Below are 21,650 nucleotides of genomic sequence, written 5' to 3' on the forward strand. Positions count from 1 at the left end.
TTTTCTATTGTGCTTCATTACAAAGTTACACTGCCAACTACTGGCCTGGCGTACTACAGCGCTTTCAGTTGTTTTTGCAGATACGTGCACACGAAGATGGTTCTCGCAATCTTATAGTCGGCGGCGCTCGTATGTGCAGCATCTCCTCGCTCTCTAATCAGCGGCTGTCCTCTTCCCTCAGCCGTCATTAAGGACCGCACACGTCCAGGACATCGCCACTGTGACCTGTTGACCTCCAGGAGGCGCTACAGATCATCCAAAACCCAAACAAACAGACTCAGACGTTACGTTTTCCCTCCAGCAATAAGCACGGTAAACAGACAGAAATACACAAAATTAATGTTTTTGCTGTGAAGTTTACTGCTGCTCGTTTTACTCCAAATTATTATTTTTTATTGTTAATTTATTTGGTGAGACATGATGAATGTGTGTCGATAGATAAATGTGGCACTTTACCAGAGCAGCTCTCACAATGACAATAAAGGCAAATCTATTCTATTCATTTCTATTCTATTCTGTTCAATTCTGTTTTTACTCGTCTAAACGTCGCCTTAAAAGTTTGGAAAAAGTCTCTTTTTAACACTAAAATGTGGAAACATTTTGTGCGATTGAGCTTAGAAGATGCACTTTAGGATGTAGTTTTTTCTTTTTTTCCTGATTCAAATCTTTAAAAAAGGTCAAGAAAAGAGACATCAATAATAATCTCGCTGATTCACCGAAACAAAACATATTTCAGTGATCAGATGTAGCTTCATGTGTGCAGGACGATACGACAGCTCAGATCAGATATTAGCAGCAGCTGAGCAGGAAGTGCTGTCTGATCTCTCCGCTGTCTGTCCATCTGTCCATCTGTCTGTCTGTCTGTCCATCTGTCCGTCTGTCCGCCTGCTGGACAAACATCGCTCGGCATGTTTATGACTCAGTTGGCAGAGGAGACGAAAAGATTTAACACGCTGTTCAATAAAGTTAAAATCTGACGTTTCAATGAGGCGATTCAATAATCGGTCGATCACCTGAACAGCGAGTGGACTCCGAAGGTCGCAAAGAGGCGGGGTCATTTGAGACAAAGGAAGTGAGGAAGGAGGGAAGGGAACAAGGAGGTAGTGAAGGAAGAGAGAGGAAGGAGGAGAGAGCAAAGACTGAAACAGAACAACAGAGACAGTAAAACTTTGACCTTCAGTTGTTATTAGTTGAATGCTTCGTGTTTAATTGGAGCCGTTTGAACGGTTCAGCACACTGACACCTTTATTCTGATAACAGCTGCTGTGTTTTATCTCTACAGCTGATAAAACTCCGGAGTCAGCGTCGTTACGGATTTCAGAGCGTGTTTGTCTGAACATGTCGTGTCATTCACGTTCAGCGAGACAAACGACTTCCACACAGCGAGATAATACAAACACCCCGAAACGTGCTGTTTTCGCCTCATTTTATTCTGCTCAGCTTAGTGTTGTTGTTTTTTTTTTAATTTTATTTGACAGACAGAAGATTTACCAAAAAGACAAAACTTTAAGCCTGTTTTGGCGATAATAAATTTTAAAAAAAATTATTTAAGTGCTTAAAGATAATAAATAAAAGTATGAACTAAAAGACTATTTAGCAGGAAAACAAGCGAAACCACACAAGGATCGATACGACTTTTAAAAACAAATTTTTTAAAACCAACAAATAAATAATAAGAATAATAAGAAAAAAAAAGTTAAAACCAACACACACACACACACACACACACACACACACACACGTCATATACATATATTGTACATATATATCGTGATAATGACAATATTTTGACTTTTTGATATAATGATATCACTCTGTCATCACTAAAAGCGAATTTTGCTAATTTTTTTTCAGTATCAAGTCAAAGTCCAAGTAAAAATCAAAAGAACCTAATTTTTCCGTTAGGAACCTCATGTGTGATTAAAAACATCGGTAAGCGTAAAAACACGATTTAACATCACAATACGAACACATAGTATGTTGTCATATCCTCAAGAATTTTGTCATCTCAAAAATACCATGAAATATTGTGATATTACTTTAACACCGTATCACCCAGCCCTAATGTGATCACTCAGTTCCAAAATGATAGATGTTGTTTTTAAAGATAATGTCTTAATAATGATTAATGTAAATGTTTAATTTGAGTGTTTCTTATGAGAGAAGGACTCTTAAAGACTCCTACCGGTGACCCTGACTCACCTTAAATCCACCGTCTGCTCAGACTGAAGGTGGGCGGAGCTCTGCTGCATTTATGTAATGCTGGCAGACATCATGTACTAATAAGAATAATAAAGGTGTCATTTTTTAATCAGGCACAATCTTTACACCCTCCCCGTCCTGATAGAAGCTCTGATCTGCCAGAAATACTTCAAATCACCTGTGGAGGTATTCTGCGGGTATGCAGGACCTTTTTTTACTTATACATTTATGTGATCCTGATGTTGTGATGATGTCTTTAACTTATATAACACATGTCAAAATAATATTACACAAGTCAACATCGGGTGTCTGTCACCAGCCGGACTGTCTGAGGCCACATGTGTTTGTCCCATGGCTCGCCGCGGCGCTTGTGTAAGACGTGAAGATAATGACGGTGACTGAAGTTAATCATCACTCACTTGTTTTTGACACTTTGTGTGATCTGAATCCTGTTTGTTCCCACATCAGTGGAGGCAGACACAAACAACACAGTGACGCGATACGCCATCACGGTCTCAGTTTTGACTTTTACAGATTAAATATCAGAATGACAGACTGAGTCAGACACTTACCACGAATAAAGACTTTGGCTTTACAAAGGGTTACTGACTTTAAAGGAGGATTAGAGTTCATAATCGAGTCTTTGTGCGCCCATTTTTAGCTGCTAATATGATTTATTCTCACAATATGGAAAGAAACACTCCATATTAAAAAAAAAAAAAAAAAAAGCTGATTATTTAACCCTTTCAAACCTGGATCACTTTTCCTGTGCTGTGTTGAGACGCCTCTCACAGATATTTAAACCTGGGAACACTAAGGGAATTGGTGCAGTTTCTTTCAAAAACATGGGAAAAAGGTCATGAGGAACTTAACACAAAGCATCCCACAAACTGAAAGACATTAGTAGATTTCAGTAATTATTTGAAAAAAAAAGCTAAGAAAATAATCCAGCTAACTACATATTCTTTATTATTATTATTATTATTATTATTATTATTATTAGTAGTAGTAGTAGTAGAAGTAGTAGTAGTAGTATTAGTATTATTATCTTTCTTTTTCCATAATGTGTTTATTTTATTTATTTATTTATTTTTAATTTTCTTGTATTTTCTTTCTAATTTCTAAACTAGTTTCTGGGTAATACCTTCCTCACCGCCTTTTTTTCATGTATTTGAAATAAATCAAACAGGTATGCCTGGGTTTTAAACGGTTAATAGGAGAGAGAGAGGACGCAGACTGACAAAAAGGCCTCACACACACAGCAAAAAAATCTCCATCCTGTCAGACTACTGTTTAATCGACAAAACAATTGTTATTTAGCGAGTCGTTGTTGTTTCAGTAGCATTTTAGGCACTAAATGTGGGTGTTTTTTAGCAACCCATCACTATTTTTCCAGCAGTTTTTCCAGGGATAGTGCCATTATTGAGAATTTTTTTTTTGTTAGAGAAGTTGCTATTTTTTTTCATTGTGCCCCCAAAACTACTTTTTAAAGCAAAAATATAATCTTTGCTAACCATAACCAATCGATTTTTGTGCCTAAATCAAACCCTATAATAACACAACATGATAATGAAACACAAAGGTAACGTGTTTGTGGTTTGCAGAAACAAAAATGCTTTTAATCTGGTGATCGGGTATATAATATACAGTATATGTAATAAAAGTCTGTGCTCAGAACCGACGTCTAAGTCCCAGTGATGATACAGGAATCCTGGGAAGTGGAGTCATTTGAATTTAAACTTTGCAGATAGAATCAGATTGGTATGTAGAGCACGTTGTTGACAGGACGTTTTGTCTCCTGCATGTTGTGTTGACCTCGTACGTTATGTGTGTGTACGTACGCCATAACTCTGTTAATCTCTCAATGTTTAACTTTAACAGTACCAAGAAAAAACACTCAAATATGACTTTCTCTTGTTTATCTGTCTGTTGTTAGAAGTTCTTTGAGACAATGATTGACTCCTCTGTGTCTCGATGTTTTCTCGCGGCCTCATCTGAGGAAATGATTATCTCACGGAGCCACGCTGAGACGGCGTGACTCAAACCGCCTGTTTTCATGCTCATTTCTTATCTCACTTTGTTTTAACGGTGCAGGTTATTTCATCGTCCATGAAGGCATTGCAGTGTTGTACCTTATTTGTTATCTTTATTTCTTAGGTTTTTATGATTTCGTTTTATAACTTAGTTTAACGGCGTATGTATGTTATTTGTAATGAAAATGTTGCCTGCATTTGATACAATTAAACTTTGATGATATCTGAGGGGAAATCAGGCCGTGGCATCAGGAAAACAAAACCAAGCTGATTAGCAAATTGGTTAATTTATTTGTTAATTTAAAGAGGGGGGGGGGACGTATGCTGCATCATGTGATGCTGGAAGGTCGCAGATTCCAAGTGAGAGGTTGTTCTTCCGAAACTGTTGTGTTCAAGTGCTTTGAGGTTGTAAAGTGGAAACAAACATGGAAGCTACAAAGAATATGGGTTGTATTTTAATACTAGGAGCATTTAAACAAGATGTTGATAGCTGTTTCAAGTTTATTTACATTTTTATATATTAGTTTATTGTTTATAAGCCTATTTTATATATTACATTTTTAAATTTAACATAGCTCCCTCCACATGGCACATTCAACATTAGTACTATATTATGCTTTACATGTGATCAAAAATGTATATTTATTACGTTAATTAATAAAAAAAACTTTTATTTATTTTTAATTTATTTTTTTTTTTTACCATGCCCAAATATTGACTTTTGACAGTCAAAAGTAAAATCAGTGGTATGGTCGCTATTAATAGCCACCTCCGTGTTTTGGTCGGAAACAGGTGACAGGTGTTTTGTGCGCTGGAGCGGACTGTAGGACATGTCAGCGCTGGGGGCTGTCAGACATGTCTGTACACTGGAGCGGGTTCTCAGACATGTATGCGCGCTGGAGTGGACTGTCGGACATGTCCACGCTGGAGTGGACTGTAGGACATGTCCGTGCTGGGGGCTGTCTGGAGTGGGATTTCGGACATGTCCGCACATCATGTGCTTGTGGCCCCAGGCCCCCAAAACATTACATCTGCCCCTGGAAATAATGAGAGCTCAGCGCGAGCCGCTAGATGAGACAGGGAGAGATGCATTCTAGTGTTTCGAAATAATTCCATCCAAAGTCTGATTAAAGCTGAAACTAACAGAAAGTAGTCTGTTGAAGTCTAAAGAAGTCACTTTCCACCTCTGCAAATTTGGCTGTTTCAGACACGTTGGTGCTAAAAGAAGAAACTGCACTCTGTTTGTCTGTCTCACTGCGCTGCTATCAGACCATCAGCTGTTTGATCCCCGATGATGAAATGCTGTGGCTGTCAAACACTCAGCTGTTCTGCAGTCAAAGTCGATCACTGTCATTTGGTTTGCTGCAGCGCTATTCTTATTATCACTGGCTGTTCGAGTTGTCTGTCAAAACATGGCTGGAATGCATTCTGCTGACATTCTATAGACTGCGTCTCATATTTCAATCAAGGAAAAGTTATATCGCGATTGATATCGTTATCGTGTCATCGCTCAGCTCTATACTGATGACAAACTTCCTTAATAAAACAACAAGACCAGATACTTGAAAATACTTTTATTGTGTTCTCCCTTCTTCAGGGGTTCAAGATTACAGCAAAACAGAACCAAACAGATACCAACAGTGTACAAAAATAAATTAGGGCAAAAAAAAAAAAAAAAAAGATAGGAACAGAAAACATACTTTTACCCTATGTTCAGGGGTCAAACAACACTGGACTCATTTACTCTTTCTCTGCCATGAAGTCCATATGGCAAGGACAGCATGTTGTGCACTTATAATAACTTACTATTAAATATTAGAATTTAGACGTACAGTAGGACAATACATTCAGACAACAGTCAAAAACATAGTGCTGACCGACAGCATGCGGACGGATGGAAGGAAACATTTCCTGTTTGGATCAGCAGTCTGGACACAGTACCACCTGGCTGCCGAATTTTCGGCAAGCACAGTTAGTACTGTTTGTTAACTCAACAAGTTCATAAAATTCATCTCAACATCCCCGGCCCAATGTTAACAATCTGGAAAAGGGGAATGATTTCTTGCTAACAAATCAAAAATAAACAGTGTTAAAAAAAAAGAAAAAAAATTACCAGAAGTGAATTGTCTATTTCCATGAAGTTGTACGGCTCCATCTCAAAGCAAAACAATTCTTTAGAAATCAGTTTCTCAGTAAAACCGTGATAAGATGTAGAATAACGAGCATTCTGTTCTGGAAATACAAACATTCCGTTCTAGAATTATCAACATTCCGTTCTAGAATTATCAACATTCCGTTCTAGAATTATCAACATTCAGTTCTAGAATTACCAACATTCCATTCTGTTATTACCAATGTTCTGTTCTAGAATTACAAACATTGTCCTTCAGACTTACTAACACATTGCTTTTCCCCTCGTCTTTACATCTGCTTCACTCTCTGCTCCAGGAGTTCCAGCTGCCGGGCCACCTCGTTGGGCAGGTCGTCGTTCACCTGCGTGTTGAAGTACCTCCTCACCTCCTCCACCTCGCTCTGCCAGAAGTCCTTGTCCAGGGAGAACAGCTCATCAAGGTCCACATCCCCCTTCAGGCCCTGGAGGTTCAGGGAATCGCTGCACGGCAGGTAGCCAATGGCAGAGGGCATGGCGCCAGCTTCGCCGTTCACCCTCCTGAACATCCAGTCCAGCACACGGATGTTGTCGCCAAAGCCGGGCCAGAGGAACCCGGCGGTGGGGCTCTTGCGGAACCAGTTGACATGGAAGATCTTGGGCAGTTTGGCGGCGGGGCGGTCGGCCATGCTCAGCCAGTGAGAGAGGTACTGGCCGAAGTTGTAGCCAAAGAAGGGGCGCATGGCAAAGGGGTCGTGCATGATGATCTTGCCTGCAGAGAGGGGGGACAAAAAGGAGAGAAAGAACGGGTAAGTATATTTTTAGTTATCTCCAGGAACACAAATCCATCCTGACACAAATCCATTGTTTTAAAGTTTTGGGGCAGGGTGGATAATTGATCTATTGATCAGATCAGATTGAAAAGCCGTTGCTCAGAGTGAAAACAAACTTTTAGACCCAGCAGAATGAACGTCTAGGTTTCATTGTCAGTGTGCTTGATGTTCTGCTGCTCTGTCTGTGCCCAGAGTACACTCTGAGCGGCGACAGTGTGATGCAATGAACGGTGAACGGTGTAGATATATTTCAACAGCCCTCCTAATGAAAGATCCAACTCCAAAAAGAAAATCTGTTTGTGGTGGTAGATGTTTTAATCGTGGGAGGCCACCAAAATAAATGAATGTGTTGGAAGCCCTGCCTTCATATTCTCAGGGTGAGGAATCTCATCATTCGAAAGATTAGACACTGACCTTTGTGTTCAGCTGCGGCGGTGGCCTCTGACCTCATGGCTGCTCCGACAAACACTCCGTGTTGCCAGCTGAAAGCCTCGTATACCAGAGGGACACCTGAGCGGAAACAGTTACAAGTCAGATTAGTATTATCTCATAGCTTCCTCATATCACTACATCTTCTCTCATTTCTTTCTTTCCCTTCTTTCTCTCATGTGATCCCACTGCATACTTTCTCCTCTCCTCCTTTTCTAACTGGTTTTCCGCACAGTTTCTGCCCACCTTGCGGCCTGCGCCCTCCGAAGATGATGGCCTCGATGGGGACTCCCTCTGGGGATTCCCACTGTGGGTCGATGATGGGACACTGTCCGGCCGGAGTGCAGAAACGGGAGTTGGGGTGAGCGCAGGGTTCGCCTGGAGACAAAGAGGAGACGGTAAGCTTTCACAGATCACAGGGTCTTATCCTTACTGTCAAAGTGTCTGATGTTCTCTAGTTTTATCATAACATTTTGTACTTCTTACCATATCTCTATCTTCATAAAATTCTCTCTTCAACAAGAGAAAATCATTAGTTATTGGCTATTCTATGCTTTTGTAAAATAGTTTTTTGTTTTTTTTTTGCTCTTCAGAAAATACATAAACAATAATTCTTACCGTCGTCTGAGCTCCAGGGTTTGTTCTTCCAGGACGTGATCGTGACTCCTTCGGGCAGCGACTGGTCCATTCCCTCCCAGTACACGCCGCCATCGCTGGTCTCTGCAACATTGGTGAAAACGGTGTTCTTGATGATGGTCTCCATGGCGTTGGGGTTTGTCTTGGCGGAGGTGCCGGGGGCAACTCCGAAGAAGCCGTTCTCGGGGTTGATTGCTCGTAGATTGCCTAATGACAAAGAGCAAAGAGAAGGAAGATATTATCAATGAATAACAGACGTGTCGGTTTGTATTCGTGAAACTGACAAAGTCTTGAATCTCTCACCTTGTTTGTCAAACTTCATCCAGGCGATGTCGTCTCCCACACACTCGACCTTCCAGCCGGGCAGCGTGGGGCAGAGCATGGCCAGGTTCGTCTTCCCGCAGGCGCTTGGGAACGCTGCCGCCATGTACTTCTTCTCCCCAGCAGGATTAGTGACGCCCAGGATCTGAGCAGGAGACACGTATGGTTTGGTTAGGTTGTTATTTGAAGTCCCTGTTATATGTTATTATGTGTTTTAATATGTTTTTTTCTTTTTTGTCCTCACCAGCATGTGTTCAGCCAGCCAGCCCTCCTCCTTGGCGATTCGTGAGGCGATGCGCAGAGCGAAGCACTTCTTCCCCAGCAGGGAGTTTCCTCCATAACCACTGCCGTATGAGACGATCTGTCTGCGGTCCGGGATGTGGGCGATTAACGTCTGCTCGGGGTTACAGGGCCAGTTGTTCACCAAAGGCTCTGAAAGACAAGTTGGTTTATTTAAATTAAAATGACACTCATTTAAAATTGTAGTCATGGCTGTAGCAGTTCTACTTGATGTAATACAAGTAGTGGGCTACCAGTAGTGGTAGGAGTAATGAAAACACCATAATCAGTATAAGTATTTAGTAATGGTAGTTACTACCAGTGGAGGAAAGTACGTTCACTCAAGTACTGTAGCCTACTTAGGTACAATTTTGACATACTTGTACTTTACTTGAGTGTCTCCATTTTATGCCACTTTATAATTTTACTCCATTACATTTATTTGACACATAAACTTACTTTTTACATATAGAAACATCTGATTATGCTCATATAATATATAAAGTTCCATTTGAATGCAGCAAAAGTATCTAAAATTGACTCTAAATTGAAGGGCTGCAACATCAAAATGCGCTTGCGTACATTTGTTAGTGATAAAAAAGAATAGTATCATATATAAAGTATAACACTGTTAGAGGAGCCACTTTGCACAATAAGTACTTCAAGTTTGATACGGAGTACATTTTGCTGAGAATATTTCTGTACTTTTGAATTTAGGACTTATACTGCAGTAAAAGATCTGAGTGCTTCTTCCACCACTGGTTATTGGTTTTAACATTAATAAATGTACTAAAAGTAAAAGCTAAAGTAGTAGCTAAAGGAGATATTAGCAGTAACGGATATTGTAATCTTACAATTCTTGTAATACTGAACTGTACTCATAGAAAAGTATTCAGCACTGTCTTAATCTGTGATGCTGACATACTTTTGACTGGCAGAGGACAGCCGACGGAGTGCAGACAGCGGACAAAGTCGTCGTTTCCCAGAGCGGACAGCACAGCTTTCCCCATCCGGGTCATCACCCTCATACTGGCCACCACGTACGGAGAGTCCGTCAGCTCCACGCCGATCTTAGAGAGCGGGGAACCCACGGGTCCCATGCTGAAGGGGATCACATACATGGTACGACCTGAGGAAACAGAGTCAGATTCACGTTTTGAAATTTTATTAGAGTTGTACTAAAGTTGTGTTCTCTTTTGTCTAACCATCAGAAAACCATATGAAGCAGTAAAATAATATTCAAGAGTGTTTCTTCTCTTAAAAAGCCACTTTTGCTTTGAGTTCACAGTGAAGGAGATGCTTGAGTTTTGCTTTTACTGCAATTAATTTTCACTCTAGGTCACTTCTGTTTTACTGAAGGAACATACCAGTTTATTAGCTAAATTAAATCCATGCTGTACATTAATACTGAAAACAAAGGTCAGAGTGCTAGAGTACCTGTCTACCTGCCTGGTAAAGTCTAAATTATAATGTGATTTAATAACTCATTGTTTTAACTTAAAAAAGCCAGTTTCTGGGCTGCCCTAACAGTTTAAGTTGACTGAATTTGAGAAGTTGTGGTAATTTTTTTCAATTTGTCTTCTCAAATTCGGTCAACTTTAAAATTAAAGACAAACTGCTCATTATCTTTTTTAAGTTAAAACAAATATTTTCTTTTTATTTTATGATCAAAACATTCGGCTTTGTCATTTTGTTTTGATTTTGCTCAAACTCTGGTTAAATCTGGTTATCTGCGGTACCTTTCATGCAGCCGGGGAACCGCTGAGTCATCTCCTTGTCGAACTCTTCTGGGGACATCCAGCGGCCCAGCTGGCTGACTCCGCCGTCCAGCGGCGTGGGCACCGTGTCCCTCTGCTCCCGGGTCACAATCACAGTTTTACTCTCCACACGGGCCACGTCCCTCGGGTCGGTCCTGGCCAACCAGCTGCAGCAGGAGGAAGAGGAAGGACGCAGGTAGGAAATGAAAGAGGAGGAAGAAATTTGTTTACATTTTAGATTTTTTTTTTTGGGAAAAATAGAGGAATGTTTGTTATAAGAAAACAAGTTCATGTCTGAGAGCATTTTGCTTCAGGATGAACAAACACAATGCTGTTGGAGCACATACTTGTTTGACGTCTGCTGGTAAGCTGCAGTCAAACCCAGTGAGCTGGTATTACCGGTTTGTCAGAATGTCGACCTTTCCCACAAATGTTTTTTATTTCAACAGCTAAAGATGACTGACTGATGTCTTTAACAACAACATTTGAGCAATCTGTACTCTTGCAGTGGATTACCGCTGTCCGAAAAGCCACCACAGCTGATAGTCCAAAAATCAATTTATAGACCTGTTTGTTTCACAGATCATCTTACATAATTATACTTTTCCAACCCAAAAATATTAAAATACCCTAATTTTAACTCTTTGAAACCTGGGACGACAAAAAAAATCTGTGAAAACTGAGCCAAAAGGTGCAATTTTAATTTCAAAAAAATTGGGAAAAAAGGCACTGCAGAAACAACCTAAAATTTCAATCCCCTCCTACCTACCAGTTCTCATATTTTCTGAGCTTCTTGATCATCCCTTGCTCCTCCAGCTGGGCCAGGATGGTGCGGTTCTCCTCGTCGGAGCCATCGCAGATGTGGAGGGAGTCGGGCTGACACAGGGTCACGTTGGCGTCCACGAACTCCTTGACGGCCGGGCTGAGGGCGCTGAGGTCGCCCTGCAGGATCCTGGGACCGTTCTGGTTCTGGGTCGGAAGCTGAGGAGGCATGGCGGTGGAGTCTGGAGAGCGAGTCGATAGACGGGTGAAGAAATAAGAGGAGTGGACGAGCCTGGGGGAACGATTCAGGTAAGAGTGAAAAATGAAAGGAAAGATGGATTCAAACGAGGAGAGAGTGAGGAAAAAGAGGGTGAGAAGAGAGAAGAGAGGACACGAGGATTACATAATAAGGATGAGGAGGAAGGATAGTGAGAAGGTGAGAGGAGAGTCAAAGGAAGGAGGAAACATATAGGAACATATAGGAGAACAGTTGAAAGATGTGGAGAGGAAAAGACAAAAAAGGACAAGTTAAAGCAGAGAAAAGGCAAAAGAAAGTTTGGCGCATAAATATATAACAATTAGGTTTTAGAAATGCATTTTGAAAACTTAACAAATTAGTTGATCTCTTTTGGGAAAAAAAAAAAACAATGACTAACTTCATTGCAAAAAATGGTAAAAGATCACTCGAAAATTACCTTAAAAATGTGTTAAATTAGAAAATGATTTTAAAAAAATTAGAAGAAATAGAAAAAATACGGAAAAATTAGCAGAAAACTATGTTTATAATGACGTCATATTTAAACTTAGATTATAAAAAATCTAAAAATATATATATAAAATAAGTACACATACATATACATATATATATATTATATATATATATATATATATATATATATTTTATATATTAATTTTCAGCACTTTTTTTCCTTCATCTTTTTGTGTTCATTTTCAGGTAATTGTAATATTTTTTTATTTTATAATTTTGGGGGCCATTCCTTGTTGAGTTGCTTGTTGTTTGCCATGGTTTTAGAAAGAAATTAAGCCACTTTGCTCAAGTTTCTCAAGAAGAGCTGTTTCACTTCTGAATTCACCTCAGTTATGCTATTTTTTGCAAAAGAAACACCACATTAAATTTGCTGCGTCCTCCAGGTCAGACAGACTGATGTAACAGCATCCCTGTGCAGATATGATCTCTCCTCAGTTACACACAGAATAAAGCGAGAGCATCAGATTACCTTCAGTAGTTTGTGTGGAGCAGAGAGCCTTCAGCTCGGCCTCATCAGATGAGTCTCTGTTGGTTTTATTTCAGAGGAGTTGAGGTCTGTTTCTCCCTCTTGTTCAGTTGTATCTGCTGCTGCATGGGTTTGTTTCTTTTATACTCTGGGATGTCCCGCAGGAGGAGGGAGGAGGAGGTGTCGGGGAGGCTTGTCCTCTGAGCTATTTGCATGAACCTGTTGTTCTCTGCAGATCTGAAAAACACTTTGTCACAGGCCGCCGGTGAATTATTAATCAGCAGCGGGACGTAACGTCGTCGTCATGTAACCGGTTCCCTCTGGACCCAGAACCCAGAGAGAGACAGACAGTTTTGTCCTCACTATCTGTCTTTTATGACACACTCATTCCCTAAATAGGAAAGCAAGAGTGATAATGCCCAGCTGCACAGTCTGTTCATTTTCTCACTCAAGTCATGCCTCTTTTTTGGGTTTCAAATTTTCCTGCAGCATGGATGAAATAAAAACTATAATACAATTTATTTTTTAAAATTAAACATTAAAATAAACATGTGATGTGTTTAAAACTTTAATTGTATGATGATCCCTGCATAAAAAATCATTTTTTATTTTCTTTTATATTTTATTTTTTACACGTTCTGCGTCTTTTGATTGTTCATCGTCGTTGAGCTCAGAGCCCTGATGCAACCGGACAAACAAGTCTGTAATATTAATTCTTTCCGTCCTGGTGTGGAAACCTCCCGTCCTCTTGCAGCAGCTGCAGCTGAACTTTGACCCACATTACTAAATGATGTAAGTTCAGGGTCTGACCGCGTCCAGGCCGGTTTGTGACGTGGGCACGACTTGACTGGCCTGCTCTTTATTGGCTGACGGACAGGGGCTCGCTCTCATGTAGACAAAGGTCAACTCAGGGAGTTTGTGTGTGTGTGTGTGTGTAAGTGTGTGTAAGTGTGTGTGTAGCAGTTAAAGGACTCTCTGAACAAAGACAACCTTTTATGTACTGAAAGTTGCAGTAAAATAAGATGTCTCATTGGATATAAACAGTAAAAGTGGAAGAATTAGTTAGAGCAGTGATAAAACCAGTTGCACCAGTAACAATGATCGGACTGCGGATATGTCGCATTTAAAGGACCTGATTCATCATGAGCTCGACTTCTCTTAAGAGGCTGATATGCTGATTAACTACAGGAATCATGTTTAGTCTGAAGAAAAATGGTGATTAAATTTGGACAATATAAATATATACAGTATTCACTTTAGTATATTTGCAGCAACATCTCAGTAAAAGGCAACTCACTGCCGGCTGGGCTTCATCGTCAGACTGATAGCTGATGGGTTCAGAGGTCGGCAGAATCATCAAGTAAAGTCAACTTTATTTATATAACACATTTAAAACAACCAGGTTGACCAAAGTGCTTTACAGGGTAAAAAGGCAAAGATGAATACATCACACAACCTAAAACTATATCAAAATTATCAGCGATATCAACAATAACAGTAAAATCTGTTGGGATCAAAATATTTTCGTCTTAAATGAAGGCCAGGGAGAAAAGATGTGTCTTCAACACAGATTTGGTGGCAAGCTTCCACAGGTTTGGTGCAGCTGCAGCGAAAGCTCGATGTCCCCTGGTTTTAATCATGGAGTACTTTTTGGTGTTTTGTATGTATGGCACTATAAAATAATCATTCTAATAGTAAAAGTGGTGCAAACAGTTGCAGGAGATGGAGCAAGTGAAGCTGTACTGTGTTGTGCTGGTAGAAGCAGTACTAATCCCACAGAACCGAAGTACTAGTTAGTTTTATTGAAAACAAAATGCTTTTCCTGTTTGGCAGTGGTGAGAGTGTGGCGTCGAGCCTGGACTTGACCTCAGTACCAATGAATTGGCTAATTGTAACTTCAGACTGTAATTTAATGCTGCGCAACAAGAGGAACAAACAGGAAAGAAACCTGCATGATAATGACACTCAAAGTTACACAACAGCCTCGGCTCAAGTGTTTTATGGACAATATTCAGTCAATTGTGCAACAGTCAGCAATCGTAAAACACAGAGGATCTTTAACCCGGGCGCTGAACTTTAATGACGCTCACGTTTGCCAACATTTGTAGCATCAGAATTAAAAACTTAAAGCACTGTAAAGCACAGGGTTTTTGGATTAACGGTAACAGCAACAGTAGATATTAAAATGTATACAGTCATAGTAGTAGTTCTGATGGCAGTTTGTTTATGTGTTAGCCTGATGATAGCCTTACAAACCGGACCTCGACAGACAGATGCATGCTGGGACAGGCAAAAGTGAAAAAAAAAATCTGGACTCAGGGTCAACTTACAGCTTCTATGTCTTAAGTTTTACTTCCTCTTTACTTTACTTGCTCAGTACTTCCCAAACACATGCATTTTTACTAAAACTGTAACGTTTCAGCATTAACAGTCTCAGGCAGAGATGAGCAGCGCAGCTGTGGAAGCGCATGTGTTTCAACCAAGTGGCCACATCCAGATGGTACAAAAAAACAGTTTTGGTCTCAATCATAGACTTTATATAAAGATGGACGATTCACGATGCTTAAGTGAAGTTAAAATATCACATATACGGCTGCTGCCATCTTTTGCTGTTGACATCATTTGGAGCCGTAGTCTCCAGCGTAGCTGTTTCTGCTGTCGGGTATTCCCGCCAAAACATCCATTTGAACAATCACGAGCAGCCTCATTGAGCACGAGCACATGGATTCGCTGTCGCAGCTGTCAATCATGGTGAAAATAATTCTCTTTTTAATTGTTAATAACTCATTAAAGCATTGCTTATCAGAAGAACAAACATCAGGATGATGAGAACTACCTTTAGTGACAGGAATTGTCTTTGGGAACATTTATTTGGCCGTTTACTTTGAATTTTTTAGTTTGTCCCATTCACTAACATGGGGGGGCGGGCCTTATGTCCAATACTGCAGACAGACACCAGGGGGCGATCCAGATCGAAAAGCTTTACTTTGGGGGGAGCTGTCATGTCTTCCATCTACGGTCTCAATAATTTTTCAATATTCATAAAAACTGTGAACTTTTATACAACTCACTTTACATTTTATTAAGTCCCAAAGTTATGCATACGTAAGGGCAGTAGGGTAACAGACCCTCCTCCACAGCCCCAACCTCCCGTCCAAATACGGCTCCAAAAAAAGGGGCGAAATGTCAAAATTTAGGCTTCAAAATGGCGGTCCACAAACCAGTGGGTGGAGTAACAATAGCTACGTCCAATAAACACTTCTGGTATGTGGAAATATTTAGAGTCATTAGCAAAATCACGTGTTTGGGAAGTGCCGAGCATACGACTAGTATCCTGGACCCATGTTCTCCCATTTTGGATTTGGTGGAGGAATGTGAGAAAAACATAGCTTTCTTCAGGAATTCATCGTAAAACTGGATGAGCCATTGATATTCAAATGGTCTTTTTGTGGGTGAAGTATTCCCTTATTGTTACTTATCAGCTGAAATATTCATCAATATATCTGAGATAAACTTAAATTCATAAATATATCAGTTGGGCGCTCACAGCTACAAAGTGAAACTTGAGGAAAGTTATTTGCTCGAAGCAAATCTCTCCACTTGACCTGAAGTTCAAACCATTTTGTAAATTCTTGGTTAACCCCTGTGAACACATTCGTCTCAACAGAATTAATTAAAATAACCATTAACATGCTGTAAACAAAAGGATTCCAGTTTTAAAAAGGTGAAAAAGTTTGATCGTGTCACATTAACAGGCAGCGCTCTGAACTGATTAATTACAGTAAATTCAATAAGGCCTCATGTGTCACAGAGGATTAAAACACTACGGACTGAACTATTATGATACTTCTCAGCCTCTCTGTACTACAATAATCTGTTCAAGAGGAACATCCGTCTGTGATGTAACGCAAGAAACTTCCCGCTATCTGATACCAACACGGATATCTCGTTCAAAGGAACTTCTTCAGAGAAAGAGTTTAATTAGCGAGATGTTCAGTAGATGTGATGTCACACAGAGAAAGTCCCATTTAATCAGAGTGAGCTGTTACTGAAAATTTACCACCTTCATTTCACTTGTGTGTGTTCGAAGTTTTCGGTCAGAAGGACTAAAACCATCCTGTCTTTATAAATGCAGTTTACACATTTGGTCTTATGCAACAGCCCAGCAATAAACTTGTGCATGTGTGTGTGTGTTTGATAGTGTCTCTGTCCATTTACAAGTTTTCTGGGACAACAACAGTGGAAGGGCATCGCTGACTGAGCAAATTTCATCAACAAGAACTTGCTCAACAACTGATAATGTTATTTTTTTTAACCGTGTGTTTGTTTGTGTGTGTGTGTGTGTGTGTGTGTGTGTGTGTGTGTGTGTGTAAAATACCGACACTTGGTCAGTGGCTCTACACGTTGAACTATGACACCCAGGTATCCCTCTAACTTCGGCTTCGGACGTTCACACACACACACACACACACACACATGCATATATATAGTACTTTGTTTAACAGTAGCTGCTTTATTTGCAACAGAAGTTCATTTAATAATTTTAGATTTTAGCAATTTACAGACGTTTAAAGGAGATTTCAAAATATTGAGATATATATTGTGTATTGCAATATAGCCAAAATAATACTGTGATATTATTTTAAAGCCATATCGCACAGCCCGATTTGTTTCACACTTTAATGCTTCAGCAAAGGTGCTGAGCTTAGAGAGCGGACAGGAACATGTCATTTATTTGGATGTACGTAAAGACACTGCTGAATCCTGAACTTCTTCAGCACGTGACTTTAAAGTCGGCGATGGCCGACGGCTCTCACGACGCTGTGTTTGTTTTGAAAGCATTGCATTGTTTCTGTAGGCGAGTGTGAGGTGCACAGTATTTGCACAATATATTCTCAAACTTTGGTGCAGAAAAATTCTGCTGAGTTAGATTTGTTTACAGATTGTGAGACTAAACTTTTAACCTTTTTGTTGTAATGTTTGTGTGTGTGTGTGTGTATGTGTGTGTGTTTTTGGCGCTTTGAGCACCACAAGCCAAGTTCCATCTAGTTCTATTGTTTAGAAGTGAAGGCAGACGTCTCTACGGCCGATATCTCCAACACTCGGTCACTCACACCAAAACTGTCATGACTGATAAAGAGCACCACGGGTAAGAGGTTACGTCCCCTTTAACATACGAGGGTCTTTACCTGCTAAAAGCAGCATTTATGTGAAAGCGCAGCTGTGTCTGAGTACACAGAGCTGCGAGCGTGGCTGCAGGCTGTCAGTGTTGTTTGCTCTGATAAAGTTAAAAAGTGCTTTCATTTCATCGTCTTCTCATAAAGTGAGTCCAGCATGCGGTCGGTATCATATCCAGAGATGATCTTTTGTCACTGGTAAATGGTCGGAAGAGTTCGACCAGTTCTATCTGTGCAGAGAGGCGGCGCAGATAACAGCGTGGGTATAAGTTCAGTCAGTTAACTGAAAACACGAGCGGCCGTGAGTTCATAAAGTTCTTTGAAGTAAAGCAGCAAAAGTGTTACTGTGAGTGAATGTTTGAACTACTGTAAAGCATGAAAAAAAAAAGGTCCACTGTTTGAAAACCTACTTTGAGACAATGATCGATAGCATAAACCTACTTTTAAAAAAAATCCTTAAAAGAATCTTTACAATTTATCTGATTCTGAATGAAGAATGTCACATATGATTAAAATTTTTTTTTTTGTTTTGCTTTTGTTTTTTATACTTTGAGCAGAGATGACGAGGAATCCCGGTTGAGAAACAGGGTTATCAGTATTTCGGCTGAGAGAAAAAACACATTCAAAATTAAATCTGGTAACTGCTTAACCCCTTGAGACCAATGCAACTGGTTTGGTTTCCTTTAAATAAAGAAACAAAGGGAGGAAAGCAGTGAGCAACATAACAACACACGGCTCAAAAATAACAACAGAAATGAGCAAAAAAAATACCTGAAAATGAGCGGAAAATAATAAATAAATAATTTTTAAAAAGTAGAAGAACAAAACCAACAAGAAAGCAACCCCAAAATGATTATATGATTATTATATTATTATAATGATTATGGATGTTGTTTTCTGGACATATTTACCTATTTTTTAAAATAATTTTTTAATAATTCTTTCCCCATTTTTGAGACAAAAAGTTGCCACCTTGAACTTATCCCTTGAAATTTGTGGAACATTTCTCGTCAAGTTAGTCATTTCCTTTGTCCACATGTTTTTGAAATTAATCAAACTAATTTCTTGAGATTTCAAAGAGTTAAATAGCTGAGAGGCGTCTTAACTCCGCCCAAAAACACATGATGTTGAGCCAGGCATCCTGCCAAGGTGTCGCACCATCCACCATCAACTCCACCTCCCAGTGACGAAGTCAGCTCATATTTTACATCAATTTTGAAACAATATGTCATGTGTAAAACATGCAAATGTCACTTATTTGTGGTTTTGTGTAAAGGCGTGCGCTAACATTTTATCTTCTAGTGATTGAGCTGTTTGTAGAATTAACAGTCCAAAATCCAAACATATTCAATTAATTATCATCTCTAGTAAGAAAACTAACTGGCAAGAAACCTTTTTTTTTAAAAAATATTTTTACCTTAAAATGGCCCAAACAATCACTTGATTATCAAAAATGTTGAATTATTTTAGTTTACAGAGTCTTTCATGAACTGTACTTTTGTTTTCTCTGCCACAGCTTAAGAATATTTCAATCATTTAAAATCAATCTCATCACTGAAACTGAAGCTCAAAGACAGAAAAATGATCTTAATCTTGCAAAACTGCATCTTTAAATTTTGGAGGGGAAGTTCAGCAGAGTCTTTAAATGAACTCGTTAGTGAATTTCATCAGAGCGTTTCTAAATTGACGACAGCAGCAGCCACCAAACAGACTGAAGTGTGTCATTCAGCTTCGGTCCGAGCGGTGCAATGCGTGATTCAAAGCCTTTAACAAACAGCCGCTGCAGTGAAAGAGGTTAAAGTACCAAGTACACGTACCTGATAACAATACACCGTCTGCGTCAGTAAAAATGTAACGCACGCTGCATTTTGTGGTGACAGTTTGGACATTTGCACAAACATCAGAAGTGGAAAATTACAATTTCCAAAAGATAATGCAAACTGTAAACATGAAATATGTATGAAAACAGTATTTCAAGCTTTACTTTATTTGTGTAAATGTGATTAGACCCATACGGATTAGCCACATAAGAAAACGATTATTTACAGTGTAATATAGTATACAAATATTACTTAAAATATAATGACTTAAAATCATGAAATATAGGCTCTCTGTTACTTTTTCCACTGTCAGCATTTCTTTCCATATTTTATTTACTTTTCCATTAAACCTTTGAAATCTGGAGTGACATCATTTTCTTGTGCTGCATTCAGAAGTATTTAAACCTTTTAACAATTTGCAAATCAGTGTGTTTTTTTTAGAATAATATATATATTTAAATATATAATTTTTTTTTTTTTTTTTTAAAAGATTTTTTTGGCATTTTTTGCCTTTATTAGATAGGACGGGAAACTGCTAGCCACGGCCACCACAGTGAGGACACTGCCCTCATATGGGGCGCCTGCTTTATCCACTGAGCCACCCAACACCTCAAGTATATTTATAATTACATATTAAATATTATTTCAAAGCATTATTATAAACGTTTCACTACATTTCCAGGTCTTGTTTGCCTTGTTTATTTATTATTTTTAAATTTTTATTGCCTTGTTTATTTTTATTTGTTTTTTCTTTCTTTTTCTTATTCATTTTTTCTGTTTTTATTTTTATTTTTAATTTTTTTAAACTTCTAAGCTAAGCTTCTAAGCTTCTTTTGCTGCTCATTGCCGTCTTTCCATATTTATAAAATATTTTAATTTAAAAAATAATAATTTTCTAAATCTATTAATTTCTTGCCATGTGCCACATTTCTTACCAAGATGCCCTTTGCTTTTTTTTTTCAAGGTCGCCGACCCCGATGTAGAGTTAGAAACAATTATCGGATTAAAAAAAGATGTAATTTATGTCAAAATAATAATATGCAAGTTAATGAATGTGTGATTGAGTACTCTGTGGTTAGATTATTGTAAAGAGCGAAGCCATATGATGATATTGATGTTTAGGAGGAAGACGCTGCGATCCTGGAGGGCGTCTGAATGAATACACAGTATTTCTAATATTTAGTTAAAGCTGAAGCGACGGCCCTCTGGCTCCTGCAGGTTTGGCTGCTGCGTGTGTTTTGTTTCCCTCTTCACATCCTGACAAATGGAGAATATATCAGCACTTGTGAAGGAAATATTCAAACCCTTTACTGAAGTAAAAGTACTCATACTATCATTTAAAAATATTCTGTTTCTAGTAGTTCTGTTTCTAAGTCCTGCATTTAAAATGTTACTTATGTGAAACTATATCAGAAAATGCGTTTAAGTATTAAAAGTAAAAGTTCTCAGTGCAGAACAATTTAAATCAATTTAATCAATAAAAATATTAAAAAGAAAAGTGGCATGTTCTCATATTTGAGAAGCTTGGACCATGACATGTTTTTGCATGAAAAATGACTTATCAAAATAGTTGCCTATTCATTCACTTATCAATCAACTCATCATTTTAGCTGCACTTTTAACATATTTAATTTTGTGATCAAAAATTGTAAAGTGACTAAATTTTTTAACTAATAGTAGTGAGTAAAAAGTAGAATATTCAGAAACTCGCCGATTGACTCCCCCCTTGCACTTCATTTTTCTTTGTTTGGCTGCACAAATATTTATTTTACACAAAATTGATGTTTAATTTAATTTAACTGTGGACACTCAAAAAGCAGAATTTTGTTTTTTCTTTAAAAAAATGAAAATACAGAAAAAAACTTTATTTTGTCTTTGAAAAAAAAAGTCAGATCAGAGCAGCAGACAGGGAAGAAGTGATGTCTTTGATCACAGCGCCACCTTGTGTCCAACTCAATATAATGCAATTCAGTCCAGACACGTCAGACTTATTTGAAACCTGATCAAATTAGCTTGGTTTCTTTCAAAAACATTGGAGGGCGGTGAGCAACTCTATAAG

General features: G+C 38.9%; 1 protein-coding gene across 1 annotated transcript; it reads right to left on the minus strand.

The window, feature by feature from the left end:
- Positions 1-5,794: 5,794 nt before the first annotated feature.
- pck1 (phosphoenolpyruvate carboxykinase 1 (soluble)) lies at positions 5,795-12,707 on the minus strand. The gene is made up of 10 exons (XM_042510371.1): positions 12,598-12,707; positions 11,367-11,651; positions 10,580-10,764; positions 9,766-9,969; positions 8,806-8,993; positions 8,544-8,706; positions 8,223-8,447; positions 7,851-7,982; positions 7,590-7,685; positions 5,795-7,114 (listed from the first exon to the last, which is right to left on the minus strand). Exons 2-10 carry the CDS (start codon positions 11,588-11,590, stop codon positions 6,657-6,659), a joined length of 1,875 nt encoding a protein of 624 aa, XP_042366305.1. The 5' UTR covers positions 11,591-11,651; positions 12,598-12,707; the 3' UTR covers positions 5,795-6,656.
- Positions 12,708-21,650: the final 8,943 nt, after the last annotated feature.

Source organism: Plectropomus leopardus, chromosome 2, assembly GCF_008729295.1.
Source record: "Plectropomus leopardus isolate mb chromosome 2, YSFRI_Pleo_2.0, whole genome shotgun sequence".
Lineage (NCBI taxonomy): Eukaryota > Metazoa > Chordata > Actinopteri > Perciformes > Serranidae > Plectropomus > Plectropomus leopardus.

What these genes read in the sequence shown, in the direction of transcription:
- pck1 (XM_042510371.1), bottom strand. Translation starts at nt 11,590, where the DNA reads ATGCCTCCTCAGCTTCCGACCCAGAACCAGAACGGTCCCAGGATCCTG. An exon ending in CTCAGAAAATATGAGAACTG is followed by an intron (nt 10,765 to 11,366) that starts GTAGGTAGGAGG and finishes CTCCTGCTGCAG; the next exon opens with CTGGTTGGCCAGGACCGACC. An exon ending in GGCTGGCTGAACACATGCTG is followed by an intron (nt 8,707 to 8,805) that starts GTGAGGACAAAA and finishes TCTCCTGCTCAG; the next exon opens with ATCCTGGGCGTCACTAATCC.